This window comes from Maniola hyperantus, chromosome 2 (assembly GCF_902806685.2).
Source record: "Maniola hyperantus chromosome 2, iAphHyp1.2, whole genome shotgun sequence".
NCBI classification, from domain to species: Eukaryota; Metazoa; Arthropoda; class Insecta; order Lepidoptera; family Nymphalidae; genus Maniola; species Maniola hyperantus.
In genome coordinates this window covers 4,698,042-4,715,855 of record NC_048537.1, presented here as the reverse complement: position 1 = coordinate 4,715,855, position 17,814 = coordinate 4,698,042, and the positions used below count along the sequence as shown (strand labels likewise).

The 17,814-nt window shown below is 34.8% G+C and overlaps 2 protein-coding genes and 1 long non-coding RNA gene across 3 annotated transcripts; 2 read left to right on the top strand and 1 right to left on the bottom strand.

Moving 5' to 3' along the window:
* Positions 1 to 1,799: 1,799 nt before the first annotated feature.
* LOC117991311 (protein rolling stone-like) lies at positions 1,800 to 9,112 on the top strand. The gene is made up of 4 exons (XM_034978876.2): positions 1,800 to 2,231; positions 3,045 to 3,158; positions 6,513 to 6,699; positions 7,039 to 9,112. Exons 1-4 carry the CDS (start codon positions 1,919 to 1,921, stop codon positions 7,220 to 7,222), a joined length of 798 nt encoding a protein of 265 aa, XP_034834767.1. The 5' UTR covers positions 1,800 to 1,918; the 3' UTR covers positions 7,223 to 9,112.
* Positions 9,113 to 10,425: 1,313 nt separating this feature from the next.
* Positions 10,426 to 15,171, top strand: LOC117987543 (protein rolling stone-like). The gene is made up of 4 exons (XM_034974571.2): positions 10,426 to 10,863; positions 11,973 to 12,083; positions 12,665 to 12,854; positions 14,940 to 15,171. The coding sequence occupies exons 1-4, from the start codon at positions 10,548 to 10,550 to the stop codon at positions 15,169 to 15,171; spliced, it is 849 nt and encodes a 282-aa protein (XP_034830462.1). The 5' UTR covers positions 10,426 to 10,547.
* LOC138403213 (uncharacterized) lies at positions 14,070 to 17,783 on the bottom strand. The gene is made up of 2 exons (XR_011237490.1): positions 17,731 to 17,783; positions 14,070 to 16,051 (listed from the first exon to the last, which is right to left on the bottom strand). It is a non-coding gene; the product is annotated as an uncharacterized lncRNA (long non-coding RNA).
* Between the last annotated feature and the right edge of the window lie 31 nt (positions 17,784 to 17,814).

The following is a 17,814-nucleotide window of genomic DNA, read 5'->3' as shown; positions in this document are numbered from 1 at the left end:
AATATCATTTTAACATTATAAAAATTGATGACAAAAATTTAATCATCAAGGTAGAGTTCCAAAAAGGAACTCTACCTTGGAGGAAAGGAAAGGAGGAAGGAAGGAAAGGAAAAGGAAAGGAAGGAAGGAGATAGAAGGATGAATACTTATTCATTGATAATAATGAATAATGGTTAATGAATCACTTGATAAATTCAATACTCATTGGATTTTCATAGAATACGATGTGCCTAATTTTAATCGTACTTATTATTTATCATTAGCCTTCAAAAATTATGAAATTATGATAATTGGGAAAGAAAGCGGTCAAATATATCTGCCTAAATAAATGACTTATGATCTACCAGTGCAATACATAGAAGACTCGTATTCAAACCTTGTAAACAAAGTATCTTGTAACTTTGTATACCTACCTAGGAATTACGAAAAAAATTAAAATGTTGGATAATTATCCATCATCATAATTCATCACCATAATTTTACATAATCTAAAACCTTGCATTATCTACCTACTTACATAATTGCTTCCGAAAATCACAGAGGCTAATCGAATTTTAGAAATGTACATGATCACACTAAGGAAAAATGTTATCACAGCGTTATCAACTACATCTAATTATTATACAATCATGCAATTAAATAGTTTAAAGAATATATTTTTTCAGGAAGTCGTACCCTACCTATCCGATTATGTCACGTTCTTTTGCAATATAATAATGATACGAATATCTGATAATATAATTGATATCTATGTTCAAACAATGAAACATTAGGTTCAACGATAAATAATTGAAATTATTACTTAGAAAATCTTATAAAACAAAATGTTGTCTGGTATGTTTAGAGAAGAAACCATTTAAAGTTGACTTGTTGCGCATTACTGGCGCAATTAAAAGCCAAAATTATTATTAACTTTTTTTTAAAATATTAAGTAAATATCATTGTAATCTTAATATATAAAAGGAAAAGGTGACTGACTGACTGACTGACAGACTGATCTATCAGCGCACAGCTCAACCTACTCGACGGATCGGGCTGAAATTTGGCATGCAGATAGCTATTATGACATAGGCATCCGGCAAGAAAGGATTTTTGAAAATTCTACCCCTAAGGGGGTGAAATAGGGGTTTGAAATTTGTGTAGCCCACGCGGACGAAGTCGCGAGGTTAAGCTAGAAATGACTAACTTTAAAAAAAGCATTTGTAACATCGTTATTTACATGCGTTCAATGCAGAAAACATAGCAAGAAAATTCAAAACGTAATAATTCGTAATCAATGCTATGAAAGATATCTTGTTTGATGCAACCCATGACCTTCTGGGGATCCTTTCGTCTAGCCTTCCTGTAAGAATATAGGTAGATACAATAATTTAGAATGAGTTATTTTATAGTTTAGTTTTAATTTATTTCCATTTGCAGCTGTGGTTATACCTATAATTTAATTTAATATTTTATTTTTAATATTATATTTATAATTTTTATAATCGTCTTTTACATACAATATAGGGAAATAATATAATCTAGTCTTTATAATCTACTTAGTTTTATTTATTTTTATTTTTTGTGCATCATACTAAACATACACACATGATAAACATACATATAAAGTACTTGTTATAATTTAAAATTTCACTGAGATGTGAAAAAGATCTTAATAGATTAAAAATCACATAATTAGCAAAAACTAATCTTCTCGGAAAAGCAATGTTCACAATTTTCGTGCTCAGAGTAGGAAGCAATGAATAGTCAAAGTCCATCGCATCGATCGCAAATCTTATCAGTAGGTAGGTAATGGCAGCAGATATGTTTTGTACATTTTGTGTGTATCAAGTATTTACAAAGGACATGTCCATCCAACCTCAACACGAATAGTTTATAGTGAAGTGTATTGTAATTAAGTCTTGTAAAGATCTAGAAAATGGGTGCAATAAAGAACTACTTTAAACAACAGTTCCAAACTAGAATGTGGACGTTACAATATGAATCAGCATCAGATTTCTATTTAAGTTCTTTCCAAAGAGACTTTTCGCCCTTACCTTCAATTTTCATACGAGGACTTCTATTCTTGGGCGGCTGTGCCATTATAATAGCGTCGATTATACTTACATCAGAATTTGGTGTTGGAGCGTATTGGCCGATTTATTTGACCCATTGGGGTCTTGTGTTTATAACTGTTGCAAGTGGTTTTGGATTTGTTGTAGCTGTCATAGCGTACCTCCAAGGATCCATCGGTAAGTAAATGAGCAATACATATTTAAAAAAGGAATATCATATGAACTGGCTACATGTTTTTCATGCTTGGTTCAGCATATTTTAGTATGTACGATTTAAGTAAAATGGCTCAATTTCGCATTTGAGGTAGTTTTAAACATTTTGTACCTATTTAAGCAGATTTATTTACTTAATTAAATGATGATATAATTTGTTTCAATTATTATCATCATCATTTATCAACATCTTTGTCAAGCAATAGACGTCCACTGGTGAACATAGGTATCTTGTAGGAACTTCCACACGCCACGGTGTTGCACCACTCGAATTCAGGAGCTCCCTGCGATTAATGTCGTCAACCTTTGTTTCGCTGGGGCAAATTTAATTGTGCATCCCGCATAAAAGCAGGTAGGTATGTGGGACTCACTGGCACTGCCAGGATACCCACTAAAAAACCCAGTGGCACAGTCATCCATGAGGATGAGGCATCTCAGGATCCCAGGTATCGGATGCGATTGAGACGTCCCGACGTGGAACCGGCACAGGTTTACACCTAATTTCTAAGGCGGGAGAAGGTTCCTGCGGAGTGTCAGCACTTAAGATCCAGCCCCCGTTCGCTCCGCGATCTCCTTTAGTGTTAATTAGTCATCTGTCCACCTAGTTTAATTATAATAAAGTATTATATAAATCTGCTGCTTTACGTAATATGTATAAAGATATTATAAGAGGCAGGATATATATAAATATAAGAGGTACCGTACCTACTTGTTAAATAATACACTCGCTTTTTAATTGGGGTGTTCTTTATAGCGGTTAAATTATTTATTTTTCAGATGATACTTTTGGACTGCCATGGTATATCAAGGTTTATTGGGCGTCTTATAATATAGCGATCCCACTAGCGATTTTCATCACCATTTTCTACTGGATATTTTTAGCTAATGCCAGTAAGTAATCGGAGTATATTAAATTATTATCAAAGTATGTAGGTGCTAAATTTATATATGAGTACCATAAAAATATGTTAAAAGTTAGTGACAGCACATTGCGATAAAATTTATCCATATATACATTTATCTAAAGTGGATATAAACAGAGAAACTGACCAAGCAATCAATGCAAAGATGAAAAATACAAAGCAGCTCCATAAAAGTTAGTTGTTTTTTTGCCTATTCATGATAAGACCACATCTTTTATAATGTTGCTGAATTTCAAGTCAGTTAGCTACTATCTACCGTATCGATATCCAGAATATTATATTATTATACACCAAACTGGTCAAAGCCTCTAGAATACTTCTAATAATAATGGTTCTTCTAATGGTTCTTCAAATTACTTTTACTACTTAGGTAGGTATATAATTATATTAGAACGTTTAGCAAAAACTTAGCGCTAATGTGGCTAATTCCGTAGTATACAATCTCTAAACTGAACTAAAATGGCACGTCTAAATCTAATACTGTCCCTTTCATAATGTTGCTTGCGGAAAAGGATAGCACTAGATTTAGACCTGTTAATTTAGTTTGGTTTAGAGATTGTGAACAAGAGAATCGCCGCCATTGTCATTCTAGCTGAACGCAACTTACCTATACTAGCGGCACGCTATGATGGCCGGTTTGACGTTTGTCCGCTCATGAAGTTCCGTATTAATTGATAACGACTTTGAAGGAAATAATTGTATTACTTTATTGACGATAGTGATGTGCAGAGATTCATAAATTTTATCGAATGTAGTTTTAGGTTTAGGACTCAAAATTTATTTATTAAATTGATTTCTTAAATGTATACAAGTGTAGAAAAATCAGTTTGCACCATTTAAGGGGTGAATGTACTTGTGAATATGAACAATTTTCACTATGTGGACAAACCTCTGAAATCGCAAAAAAATATCAATAAATTTTTAAAAATGGAATCTAATACGATCGTCACATAGGATCGCTGGCTAGCACAACTACTACCTCCGGCAAACTCGCGTCAATGCTCAATGCAAAACAAAGCAGTTTCGAATTGACGTTGCTTCGAAAAGTATAAACTGTCAGTGCAATGCGATTGTGATATAGTTTTGACCTGGCTTTGGATTTCAAATATTGATACTGCATTACTGTTGACCCTTGCTCGTTAATTTGGACTCTGTTCAAGCCCTTTGTTGTGGATTTCGTCGATATGACCGAACGTACGCAGAGAACTGTTCTAAATAGTCAGACACGTGAGTTCCTAATACGCCTTCGTAACTATTTCGATCGTGAAGCTCAAAATGGAGGGCCAATTTTACCTATAACGTCAGTGGTTGAACGCGTAGCTGATGCGCTTAATATTGGACAACGAACTGTTAGACGGATAACTAAAAAAAAATATGGCGAGACTGGCACAGAAGAAAATAAACTTCACACACCAAAAAAGAGAAAACGAGCAAAACCAGTCGTAGGCATCGATAGCTTTGATGCCGATGCTATCCGAAGACATGTTTACGGCTACTATTTACAGAAGGAGTATCCAACAAGAAAAAAGTTGGTGCATTCACTGAAGGAAGCTGGATTATTCTTCGGTGGGGAAAGTTCTTTAACGAAGATTTTGAAGACCATTGGATTTCGATACAAAAAATGTAACAAACGCAAAATATTGATGGAAAGATTTGATATAGCGATGGCAAGGTATACTTTTTTACGGCAAGTGAAAGAAATCAAAAATTGGCAAAATGTTGTGTTCTTGGATGAAACATGGCTTAATGCTAACCATACTGTAGGCCGTTCTTGGAACGATGACACAGCAGCATCTACTTCCAAAGTTCCTGTAGGAAAAGGATCGCGACTTATAATTTGTCACGCCGGAACCATCAACGGGTTTGTCGAAGGTTCTCTCATGGCTTTTGCGTCAAAAACCACTGGAGACTATCATGAAGACATGAATGGAGAAAAGTTTACTGAATGGTTTACCTCAATGTTGTGTAGCCTCCCTGAACCATCTATTATAATTATGGACAACGCCCCATACCACTCGATGCAAATTGACAAGCCACCTGCCCAATCCCAAAAGAAAGCTGATATCGTCGCATGGCTTCGTAAAAATGGCGTAGATGCAAACATGAATATGTTAAAAGCGGAATTAGTACGTCTTTTAAAAGAAAACAAACCAACCAAGATCCGATACGTCATTGACGAAATAGCATTAGAACATGGGCACAGAGTTATACGGTTACCGCCTTACCATTGTGAGTATAATGCGATTGAGTTGGTGTGGGCTCAAATTAAGGGATATGCTGCAAGACACAATACAGAACCCCCATTTACCACAAAAAAAATGCTAAAATTATTAGAAGAAGCTTGTGAACATGTGACTAAAGGAGACTGGGAAAAGGTTGTGAATAGAACTGTTAAATTAATAAGGGAAGATTATGAAAGAGATGTGAAAATAGATAATATTATAGAAAACGAACATATAATTATTAATGTATGTGATGATAGCAGTGACGACAGTGAAAATAGTAGTATGGACGAATCTGATTAATTATGGCCTTTTGTGGCACCTTTTTCGGTATCTTTTGTATTCATATGTTTCTTGTGTGCATATAAAGTATGTATATTCATTTTCGTTCAAATATTCAGTTCGTTCAAATAAATTAAATAAACATATACATTTTTGTTTTATTAAACCTATTTAATCAGGTACAAAAACAAAACTTAATTGTTTTTTGTTCGAGAATAAATTGACATTCCACATCACTATTGTAATGTGTCAAACCGGCCATCATAGCGTGCCGCTAGTGTAATACCAATAACCATTTGCCTTTTTGGCCGCAATTACACCTGTAAGTTTTACTCAGGTAAGTAGCTTACATAATTATTTGACAGCAAATTGACATCAAATTTAGTTGTTATAAGAGTGTTTACATTAGTTAGTAGTAAGTAAGTTTGTCGTAAGTTAAAATAATGCAAGCTATTTACGTGAGTAAAACTTACAGGTGTAACTTGTAGTTTTAGTGATTTAGTATTTTTCAAACCCGCAATGTAGCGTGCAAAACTCGCGGTTATTGCCCCGTCTACCACGTGGCATTGACGCCATGACACTTATCTGCCCAATGTTCGTTGCCCTCTAGTGTCAGTGAGACGTTTCTTTTGTAATACATTGCGAGTTTTAAGAAAATACAGATTTTTTTTATTTTTTTCCTTTTTTATGGTATCTTATCCGTCAACAGTACTATCACCTTCCTTCGTATTTGCTAGCGTTCTACTTACACCCTATACAACTATATACACTTAAATAATTTAATAGTTCATATTATTAACAATCTTTTTGTACACCAGGTGAAGATTTCGCGGTTAACTTCGTCCTGGACATGTTCATACACGCAGTGAACAGCATCTTGATGCTGATCCTTCTGTTCAGCGCCCGGCAGCCTTCTAACGCGCTGCACTTTTACTTCCTCATCGTGCTTTCCATCATCTACATTATATTCACAGTGATATATTACGCCGCTGGAGGCACTGATCCGTAAGTTATTGTTTCCTCATTGTATGAAAACTACTTATTTTTCAATACATTAATATTAACTAGGTAGGTACATTCATACTAACATTATATAAATGCGAAAGTGTGTCTGTCTGTCTGTCTGCTACGTTTTCACGGTCCATCCAATTACCCAATTTTAACGAAATATAATACAGTGTTAGCTTTCTAAGCTGTATATTTTTTTAATATCATGAAAAAAAATTGTAATGAAAGTAGGTACTGAAAGTTGAAGCACTTTTCAGATTTCTGATGAATAAAATCCTATTCAGCATTTAATTAAAAAATTAAAGAGGAAAATGATGCACTTTTTCTTTTTTCCAGATTCGGAAACCCTTTTATTTACCCTGTATTAAATTGGTCCGATCCAGGAGCTGCAGTACTGATGATCATCATTTCTATTGTTTTGGTCACAATAATTCACTTCATCACGGTATTGCTCAGTCTGGCAAGGGATGCTTTGGGCCGTACCTGTCGAAACGAGAATACATTTGACTTAGTTTATTGAAATTTGAAATACTCTCATAATATTTGATGTGTTCTTGTAAAGTTGTTCTAGGTAATATTTTAAGTACCTACTTATTCAATATAATTTATAACTGTTATATTTGATGATTAGATATTAGGTAAGTAGATACTTATTAACACTAAATCCATACTAATATTATGAATGCAAAAGTGTCTGTCTGTCTGTCTGCCTGCTAGCTTTTCATGGCTCAACCGTTAAACCGATTTTGACGAAATTTGGTACAGAGGTAGCTTGCAACCTGGGGAAGGACATAGGCTACTTTTTGTCCCGGAAAGTTTAAGAGTTCCCACAGGATTTTTAAAAACCTAAATCCACGCGTACGAAGTCGCGGGCATCAGCTAGACTTATATATTATATACTTAATATATATCTAGGTATGTATCTATAAGGTTTGTATGTGGAGTAAACTAACTATAGGTATCTACTTATGATTGTTATATTTTTGTTTTCATAATTCAGGTGACCTTTATATTTTTCTATGTTATTTTATCTAAGACAGATAAATAAACTTATTAGGTATATAAATATGTTAAAACAGTAACTATAATGTATCTTAATCCTATACTATACCTAAGCATTATATCATTGATACATTTGTTAAAATAATAATTGTAATTCTACCTTAGGTGAGTTAGGTCATATCCGTAATATCCCGGCAAGCTGAGGTAAGGACCGATGTGCAAGTAGATGTACCAAAAAAACAATGAAACTCGTAGCGTGGTAGACGTGGGAGACAATATGAGGACTTAAAGATTTTTTTTAAACTAAATTTTACAACCCTGCAAATAGCTGAACACTAAAATGAACTCGTGAAAAACTCGAAGGCCCGTTTGGGTTTGAACGTTTGTCAAGTATCAGAGACAATAAAAGAATCTATATAGCACTAACTATTTGTTACCTACACTACGACATAGGCAGTGATTACTCCTGTAAGTTTTACTCACGTAAGTAGCTTAGATGATTGATTAACTTACGATAAATTTACTAATGTAGGTATACACTCTTATTAAATTTACCTTAGTAAATTTGTGGTCAGTTAACATAAGCTACGGTACGTGAGTAAAACTACATATTTTTTGTTAATGTATTTTTATGATGTCTCATGAGCATTGTGATTATAAAAATTATATTGTATCAGTAGGTATTTTATGTTAATATAAAAATATTTAACGAAAATGCAATAATATGGGAATATTTGTATTCAATGTTTTGAAGTTTGAAGGCTACTTAGAGCATACTAGTTCTGCTCTGAGGAATGCTCTGTACAGTTGTTGGTGGCACATGCGTCTGCAAGTGTCTGACAGTTCATCAATATGTACATACAATATCGCTATGCATGCCGGGCATCGGACTTAAAACTTAAAAAATATTTAGAAGACCTACTCTTTCTAACATTTAAGTACCTACCTACCTATTAAGTAGCTACATAACATCAATTATTGAAAATAATGAGTTTGAATGAAGGAAAGTATTTATAGATATCTCCAAGGTACACCTACTTTTTCCCCCATTCTCATCTCAATCTATTAAAACATCTATAAAGATAATCTCATATTTACAGTAGAGATCCTGTAATCACAGAATCTTGTAGTACCTATAATACCACTGCTCGAACTCTTACGATAACAGAAATCACATTGTAGTATTATGAAGATAAATTTAAATTTAAGATTGTTAGTAGATAGGTACTACCTATTTGGTGTTTTCTAAGGATCTTACATGTCTTGTACTTATATACACCTACCTAATGATTAGGCAGGTAGGTATATACCTAATCAACAACTTTACCTCAACTACCTACGTTCTTAGTGTGAAATGGTTGTAAATAGTATAAACATATGATTTTTTATTATTAAAGTAATACCTACTATATAAATTAAGTTTAATTCTTTGTTACAAAAACGTTTGTCATTGTACGTACCTTTTAAATTTTTAACCCAATTATTATAAAAGTACCTACCGTTGAAATTAGCGAAATAGTACTTATTTCGGTAATTTCAATATTCAAAACTTGATCTCATACCTAAATTGAAATGTAAAAGTAGATATCTAGATAAAAGTTAGATGTTTTGTAGCCTACTGGGAATATCAGTGCCTTCGAACTTTTCGTGTTAATTTAATATTATTATTGTGACAGCAGGAGGCAAAAACTAATTTAAATATAAGTACATATATATTTTTACAAAGCTTAATATGGGTCTGGGCGATGGCCATGGCCTAGTTGCATAGGGCTGCCATACGTCCCGGTACACCGGGACAAGTCTCGGTCAGTAAGTTAGTTGTCCCGGTTTGGCAGTTAGGGCGTTTGTCCACTGCACCGCCACCGTCTACGCGCCGTCAACTAAAAATTTTTGCGCTCGCTTCGCTCGCGCTTTTATTTTGCACTGGTTAATGCCTGTAACTACGTTCACATGGATTTAGTTTTTAAAAAATCACGTTTCCAAGTGAAGACAGACAGACTCACACTTTTGAATTTACAGTATCAGTATGCATATGGGTGGATGTCCCGGTCGTCCTTTCAGCAATTATGGCAGCCCTAATGTACGATTGTGACCAAAGTTAGTAAAGTATGCCACTTCATATGGTGCTTCAAAAATCTTGTTGGTAGAGCTAGCGACAAATGACAAATACTCAGATTACGTAACAATACTAAGATCATGCTAGATCCTAGATCGATAGATAACTAGTTATTTTATTAGATTTCCAGGTTCAATAATTATAGCATAATACACAATCTAAGATTATGTAAATGATATAAAAAGGGTGGATTTGACTTGCAGCTCGCTCCAGCAATGCTTGGGATTGCAATTAGGTACTTTATACTCGTACATCGAACCTTAGACAAGAGCAACAACCTAGTTTCTAACTGATTCTTCTCGGTGGGTAAGGCATTCCGAACCAGTGCAAAAGATACATTTGACAATTCAAAGTATGTAGGTACTTGTAAAAATTTTATTAAATAAAAATATTTCTTATAAATACATATTTCTATAGATACTATGCCTACCTAGGTATTTAGTAATATAGACCATACTAAAAAAACTGGAACCTGCATAAATCTATCTTTAAACTTTAAGACAATGTTGAAGGCAATGTGTGAATAATGCTGCTGTTCTACAAACTCCCCAAAAAAAATCAAAAATACACATAACAGATAAGATTCAGGACTCGAAACTAAGTAGATTAGAATTTGGCATCGATAGCCATATTGAGTCACACGATAATGTTATACGAGACGATACTATATCTGATAACGCCCTATTCAGGCGTTGGTGTTAGTGTGTCATTACATTAGGTAGTAACCATGAGTGCCATAAAAAAATATTTTCAGCAAGAATGCAAGTGGCATATGTTAGGTTTGGAACATTCAAAGCCTTCGCATTTTTATACCAGCGTCTGGCAAAGCACCCGTTCCTCGGTTCCACTTTTATTATGGAGAGCGTTGCTTTTACTAATATCGGTGGCAATAGTAATCACCTCGTTTACTTTTTACATAAAAAGTCAAGTTTCGGTTGGATATTGGTTTATTTTTTTGACACATTGGGGCCTGGTGTTGATGATTGCATCCACTGGATTTGGAGTAGCAACTTCCGCTCGTGTTTATTTCTATGGACCCATCAGTAAGTAATAAATTTAATAAATATTCTATATATTTTCTCTTTAATAACTAATACGAAGTTATGGGGAGTGTTAACGTTTTTACATTTAAACTTATTATTTTCTCCCTTTTCACTTTTTTGTTTGCTCTTTTCTTTACTCATCAAAAATTTTAATAATTCTTTTCTAGAGCAGTACGTATTCATCTGCTTACTTCATAGATCCTAGATATTAGCTTGTGTTTCGTATTTATCGGTGTTTCAGTATCGAAACGCCGATATACGAAAGTCGATATCATTCTTAATTAATTATACCTTACCACTTCCTGTTCTGAGACCGCACTGGATCGCATCTGCATATTCTATGGACTAGAATCTAGATAACTAGAATTAAGAATACATATTATCTAAAATCTTAAATATATGAAAGGAAAAGGTGACTGACTGACTGACTGATCTATCAACGCACAGCTTAAACTACTGTATGGATCGGGCTGAAATTTGGCGTGCAGATAGCTATTATAACGTAGGCATCCGCTAAGAAAGGATTTTTGAAAATTCAACCCCTAAGGGGGTGAAATAGGGTTTCAAATTTGTGTAGTCCACGTGGACGAAGTCGCGAGCATCAACTAATTATAATATATACGACCTATCATCTTTTTAGGGTTCCGTACCTCACTTTGTTGTCTGTCTGTCTGTATGTCTGTCAAGAAACCTATAGGGTAGTTCCCGTTGACCTAGAATCATGAACTTTGGCAGGTAGGTAGGTCTTATAGCTGACATTCGGAGAAAAATTTGAAAACCGTGAATTTGTGGTTAAAAATCGCCATAAAAAAAATTTAATTGTGGTCATGACCTAATAATTAGTATTTTCAATTTTCGAAGTAAGATAACTATATCAAGTGGGGTAAAATGAAAGGTCTTCACCTGTGCATTCTGAAATAGATTTTTGTTTATTTTTATGCATCATAGTTTTTGAATTATCGTGCAAAATTTCGAAAAATACGACTGTAGTGCGGAACCCTCGTAGCGCGAGCCTGACTCGCACTTGGCCGGTTTTTAATATAATTAACGCCTCCGATGTAAATGTACTTTATTTTCAACACAACATCTTAGTATATTTTTTGTAACAGGCGCTGATTTGAACTTGCCGTGGTACGTGAAGACGTTCTGGGTGCTTCATAACGTTGCCGTTCCAGTTGCTTTCCTCATCACTGTGTTCTACTGGACGCTGCTCTTTAGTGGTACAATATAATTTACCTATTAACAATTTAGTTACTCTTAAGTTAAAAGCTAGATCAAGAGACACGGCCAGTGTGTCTGCCAAGTTCTACTTTATTGTAGAGTGCAGATATAAAATCGCAAGCATGAGAAAATTATAAAACTTCTGTAAAATTAAAAACTATAATACTTACAAAAAATCTACTTACGAGATTATCTAAATTGCTACTTACACAGTATAAAACTTCATATTTTAACCAAAAGTAGCCCGACTGCAAAAAATTGGTTTTTGTGCGCAAATTTTGTTCTTTGGAATTTGCGCTGCTGATATTGTTCTAATGTTCTATTATATATTACTAGTTGATGCCCGCGACTTCGTCTGCGTGGATATTGGTTTTTAAAAATCCCGTGGGAACTCTTTGATTTTCTTTTCCGGGATAAAAAAATAGCCTATTGTCTTTCCCCGGGATGAAAGCTATCGCTGTACTAAATTTTGACAAAGTCTGTTGAATGGATGGGCCGTGAAAGGCTAGTAGACAGGCAGAGAGCCAGACAGACGGACAGACACACTGTCGCATTTATAATATTAGTATGGATGTTCCAGTTGATTTCCAAGAGGAGATGGACCGCGGTTTGGACATAGCAGTTCACGCGGTCAACACGGTCACGATGTTGCTACTGCTCATGAGCTCGTCCCATCCCACCCGCTTCCTGCACATGATTCATCCATTCCTCTTCGCCCTCACTTATGTCGTATTCAGCGTCATTTACTACCTCGCTGGTGGAATCAATCCGTAAGTATCTACAACTATATTGTTACAGGTTGTATTTTGTAACCAGAACGCTGGCAAAAACGAAGACAGGTGATAGTACTGAATGATTCCTGAAATGATACCACAAAAAAACGCAAAAAAACTATATTTTTTAAAAGTTTACGATATATAGCAAATAAAACATCCGACTGACGCTAGAGGATTTATTGTGTTTAGGTAGTATAAACACTAAGTTTTTGCTAGCGTTCTGGTTACACCCTGTATTATTAATACAGCGTGTATAGTCGTACATTACATTAGGTATTGTATATGTATATTCGTACTTTTTTCCGCAATTTCACCAGCGTGGATTTTGATTTATTAAAGATCAATTCTAATTCTACGTCTACGTTAAGTATAGAAAAAACGTCTTCGTACATTTTCTCTACGTGCTTATGTAAAAACTCATTTTTCTAAGCCTTTATGTTAATCAGTTTCTCCATTTATATTATAAGCATAGTTTATTTTAATTCTTTTTTTTTTTTTTTTTAAAGAATATTAGCCATGTTAAATGACTAATATTCCCCTTTCCTCTCCAACTAAGCGTAAAGCTTGTGCTAGGAGTAGGTACGACAATAGTGCAACGGGCGGGGTTTGAACCGTCAACCTTTCGGTTTTCAGTCCACTCCTTTACCAGTTGAGCTATTGAGGCTCTATTCTTTGTCCGTTCGTTTTCCCTGACTAATACTAGGTAGGTACTTTATTATAGTCCTTGTCAGTTAAATAAAGAAAGATTTTGAAAAATTAAACATGCCTTGCCTTGCCTATTTATTAATACTCCAAGAAACTTATAATATTATTATTATCTAGGTACTTAGTACCTAGGTATTTTACCCCCTTGAAATTTGATTTGGGACAACCAGTAGGGACGCCAAATTCGTCTTTAATTAGGGCTAAAAATTCATGTAGAAATATTATCATAAAATATCGATATTTTTGATATGCGAACAATAAGTTCCATGTTTAATAGAAAATGAAACAATGCCTTTGTGCTAATCACGACTATCCGCCTCGGTTAGCACGAAATGTTCACATGCAACTTTGCTACATTGCATGTCAATATTTCGCTCCTGTGAACATATTATGAAAATATGCCATAAGAACCTTTTGTAGCCCAGTTACCCTAAATTCAGTTCTTAGTCGAATAGCACAATCTTTTGTCAAGTTTTGTTTGGTCCGTCAAAATCAAAATCAAAATCAAAATCAAAATCTATTTATTTGTTGAAATAGATATATGTAAGGTGTTGGTACAATTTTTATGTCACTCTATTTCATGCCTATGTGAGGCGTACAAATTTTAGCCTTAAAACTATAAAACTATACAATTACGTCGACATAAGTTGCGCTAACAATCAACTACAAAACGCGAGCGAAGCGAGCGTTTTTTTTTTGTTAGGCATTCACAAACGCGAGCGAAGCGAGCGTTTTTTTTTTTAGGCATTTTCACAAAAGCGAGCGAAGCGAGCGTTTTTTTTAGGCATTTAAAAAATAAATATGACTAAATTTTAAAATAGTGCGAGTGTATATTATTATAATTATTATACATCTAATCTATAAGCTAACATTAGTTTTAAATTAATTTTAACTATTACTTTAATATTTACATACTTTAATCTTTACTTATACTAACTTTAACCATTTTGTTGTTTAAAATTTTTATCATTTATGTATTCTGTAACACAGTAGTAACTTTTTTGTTTCAGTATCTTTACAACTTTTTGTTTAAAGTTAGTGTAATTTAATAGTCTTATATTTTCCGGAAGCCTGTTGTATAGATAAATAGCCATATAACATACGTTATTTTTATTTAATGCACATCTTGGGGCAGGAAGGTCTAACTTACATTGTATATTTCTAAGGTTTTTTGTGACCACAGGATGTCTATTAAATATATTTTGATGTTTCTTGACAAATAAGACGCATTCTAATATATATAAACTCGGTAACTCGTCCCTTTTAAACTAATTTGTTTTCCTCAAAAACAATTTTTAATATTTTTTTTACTGCTTAAGTAGGTATCCGGAAATGGTGCCAGATGGTTTTAAAGTTTAAATCCTTCTGTTTCAGACTTGGAGAGCCTTGGATATATCCCGTTGTGAACTGGGCCAAGCCCGGTACTGCAATTTTAGTGGTATTTGTGACAGGCGTGTTGCTCATAGTCCTACACTTCGTCACAGTGGGCCTGGCTGCAGGCCGGGATGCTCTCGCCAACCGCATCATGCGGCCCTCGGTTACTGTCCACGTAGACGAGGATCTGGCCCTACGTACGCACACCGCACAGACAGAAACAAATACGTGATAATGATGAAATATAGAACTCGCCAATTCAACTACTTATAACACTTCAAAGCAAACTTCCACCATATAGTAGTAGTCGCTCTCGTCCGTCCTTAGCATCTTAGCCTATAGGTATATATTTGTATTTTGTACACAACGGTAGAGGAGTTATAGTGCTTAAATCAGTTTGTTCTATTCCGCAACACGCAATTGAAATTAGGGAAATAAATTATATTAAACATACCTAGGTATTTTTCAGAATAGTTTACTCATACGATAAGGGTTTAAATCATGGATTTAAACATGAATGTATAGAAAAGTTCAAACTCCGTACCTTTAGGCGTGAAATTTTCATACGTGAAGTTGCATACGTGGGTAAGATGTGGTTAAATACCTACGTACCCACTTTCCTTTTCATGACTGAAGCCAAAACTTGGTGTTGCCTGGGTGTTAAAAAATTGAAAGCACAGGCAATCAATACGCAATACCGATTTGTCGAGCAATTTACTAGACCATGTTCCTACCTACCTTCCTACCTTCCTCATACGAAAGCAGAAAGCTTTAGATGTTTTTTTCAAAGATCAGTATACTTATTACTTACTACCTAATATTTTAAGTGTAGATAAAATAGAAGTATGATGTAGATTTATTGTATTTTTAAACAAAATAAAACAAACGTTACGACAATTTCAGTCTATTCACTTGAATTTCATTCTCGTCTGCACAGTCTATTTTTTTCCACGTCCTCAGGTCCTCACGTTTCATCGTCACTGTCATATCCAATATCCAGGCCGGGAACATCCGAGAAGCGAAGAGAAATTCTTGCCTATTTTCGGTTCGGAGGCGATCAAAGGTCCTCTCGGTCGAGAAACGACAACGCTTTCCAGAGAAACAAGAACGCCCTGAGAATTTAATATTTCTTTAGCCTATATTATTATTTCTTATCTTTTCTTCTTATCTATTCTCTAAATTAGCTGCTGTCTATATACCGATTGGGAGTTATGGCCACATGGGTGATTTTTACGTCAGCCGAAATAAAAATATACCATCAGCAGTACAAGCAGTTAACAAAATAAATGTCTTGGAATTTAAAAACAGGTTTCTTTGACTTAAGCTAAGAACCATTACCCTAATGTACCTATATAGATTATAGGTAGGTAGGTACGTTATCAACGACGTCACTAAATGGATATCGAAAATGTGAAAAGGGAAGTCCAGGCTCTCAGAATGTACCTATCTAGAGCTTTTTGTGGTTTTACGCCTTTTAAGCGCAGTTAATAAAATACCTACTTGCAGAATTTACTTAATAACATGTTTTTATGTAGGCAAGTAGGTAAGTGAGTGAGTGTGAGTGTGAGTGAGTTTCCAGCAGACTGATTTTTACCTCCTCGACACCAAGTTGCTAAATCCAGGATTTCCTATCTGACAATAATATAAGTAGGTACATCATCATCATCATGATCAACCCATCGCCGGCTCACTACAGAGCACGGGTCTCCTCTCAGAGCGAGAAGGGTTTTGGCCATAGTCTACCACGCTGGCCAAGTGCGGATTGGCTGACTTCACACACCTTTGAGAACATTATGGAGAACTCTCAGGTTTCCTCACGATATTTTTCTTCACAGTTAAAGCAAGTGATATTTTAATTACTTAAAAATTCCGAAAAGTTACAGGTGCGTGCCCGGGATCGAACCCCCGACCTCCGATTGGAAGGCGGATGTCCTAACTCCTAACCACTAGGCTACCACAGTCTCTAATAAGTAGGTACATTGTACAAAAATAAATTAAAATAAACTTACCTACTTAGGTAGGTACAATTTTTTCTTACAGCGTCATAGGTACTTACTAGGTGCATTAGCGTGTATTACAATTATTTTATCATAATATTAACTTTGTACGGCCTTATCTTTAAAATCAACAAACACAAATAATTACTATGCAAATAAGTAGGTACCTACCTACCTACTTAGTTTGTAAAACAATACAATACTTATTGGAAATCATTTGTAGGCCAAATCAATGATTTCAAAGAATGTTTCTTAATATAGGTAGGTAAGCACCAAATTAGATAATTAAATAGACATTTGCGTTATGTTAGACTCCATTACAACATAACATAGGTATATATCGCAAAAATATGTAGGTACCTATATACAAGTTTCGAAAAGTAGTACCTACCTACCACTAAATTAGAAGGCGAACCTTCCTACTCATGAAATTGATAAAGGCAACAGGTAAAACCAACCTTATCACAACCAATCACAACTTTGGAATTCCGCACATAGGTATACTTACCCATTGAGCTTATTTGCTAACGTAATTGCTAAAGCAATATCTTGACATTGAGGCATAGAACCAGTTTGGATCTACAGAGCAGCTGATTACATAAAATAAAACAGCACAGTTTACGCAAGTGCACCGCCGAGTGCGGCTGCGGGCGCAGTCACCGGACTCCTTGTCTTACCGTAATAATTCGCGTTCGTGTTCGTCTTTTGTCTTCAATCATAAACTATATTCGCGACCGCGATATCTAACAAAAACAAAACTATAAAACTTATCAGATTATTCTCTAACTTCTTACCTCGTATTCCACCCTTCCATCGCTCACAATGCGGTCGACTGTGAACAGAAAAGTTTCTGGATTATAATAAGATACCTACATTGT

Excerpts from the sequence above, each read along its gene's own strand:
- LOC117991311 (XM_034978876.2), top strand. The coding sequence starts at position 1,919 with ATGGGTGCAATAAAGAACTACTTTAAACAACAGTTCCAAACTAGAATG. Across the intron at positions 3,159-6,512 it reads GATATTTTTAGCTAATGCCA|GTGAAGATTTCGCGGTTAAC; the intron begins GTAAGTAATCGG and ends TTTGTACACCAG. Across the intron at positions 6,700-7,038 it reads GCCGCTGGAGGCACTGATCC|ATTCGGAAACCCTTTTATTT; the intron begins GTAAGTTATTGT and ends TCTTTTTTCCAG.
- LOC117987543 (XM_034974571.2), top strand. The coding sequence starts at position 10,548 with ATGAGTGCCATAAAAAAATATTTTCAGCAAGAATGCAAGTGGCATATG. Across the intron at positions 10,864-11,972 it reads TTATTTCTATGGACCCATCA|GCGCTGATTTGAACTTGCCG; the intron begins GTAAGTAATAAA and ends TTTTTGTAACAG. Across the intron at positions 12,084-12,664 it reads CTGGACGCTGCTCTTTAGTG|TTGATTTCCAAGAGGAGATG; the intron begins GTACAATATAAT and ends TGGATGTTCCAG.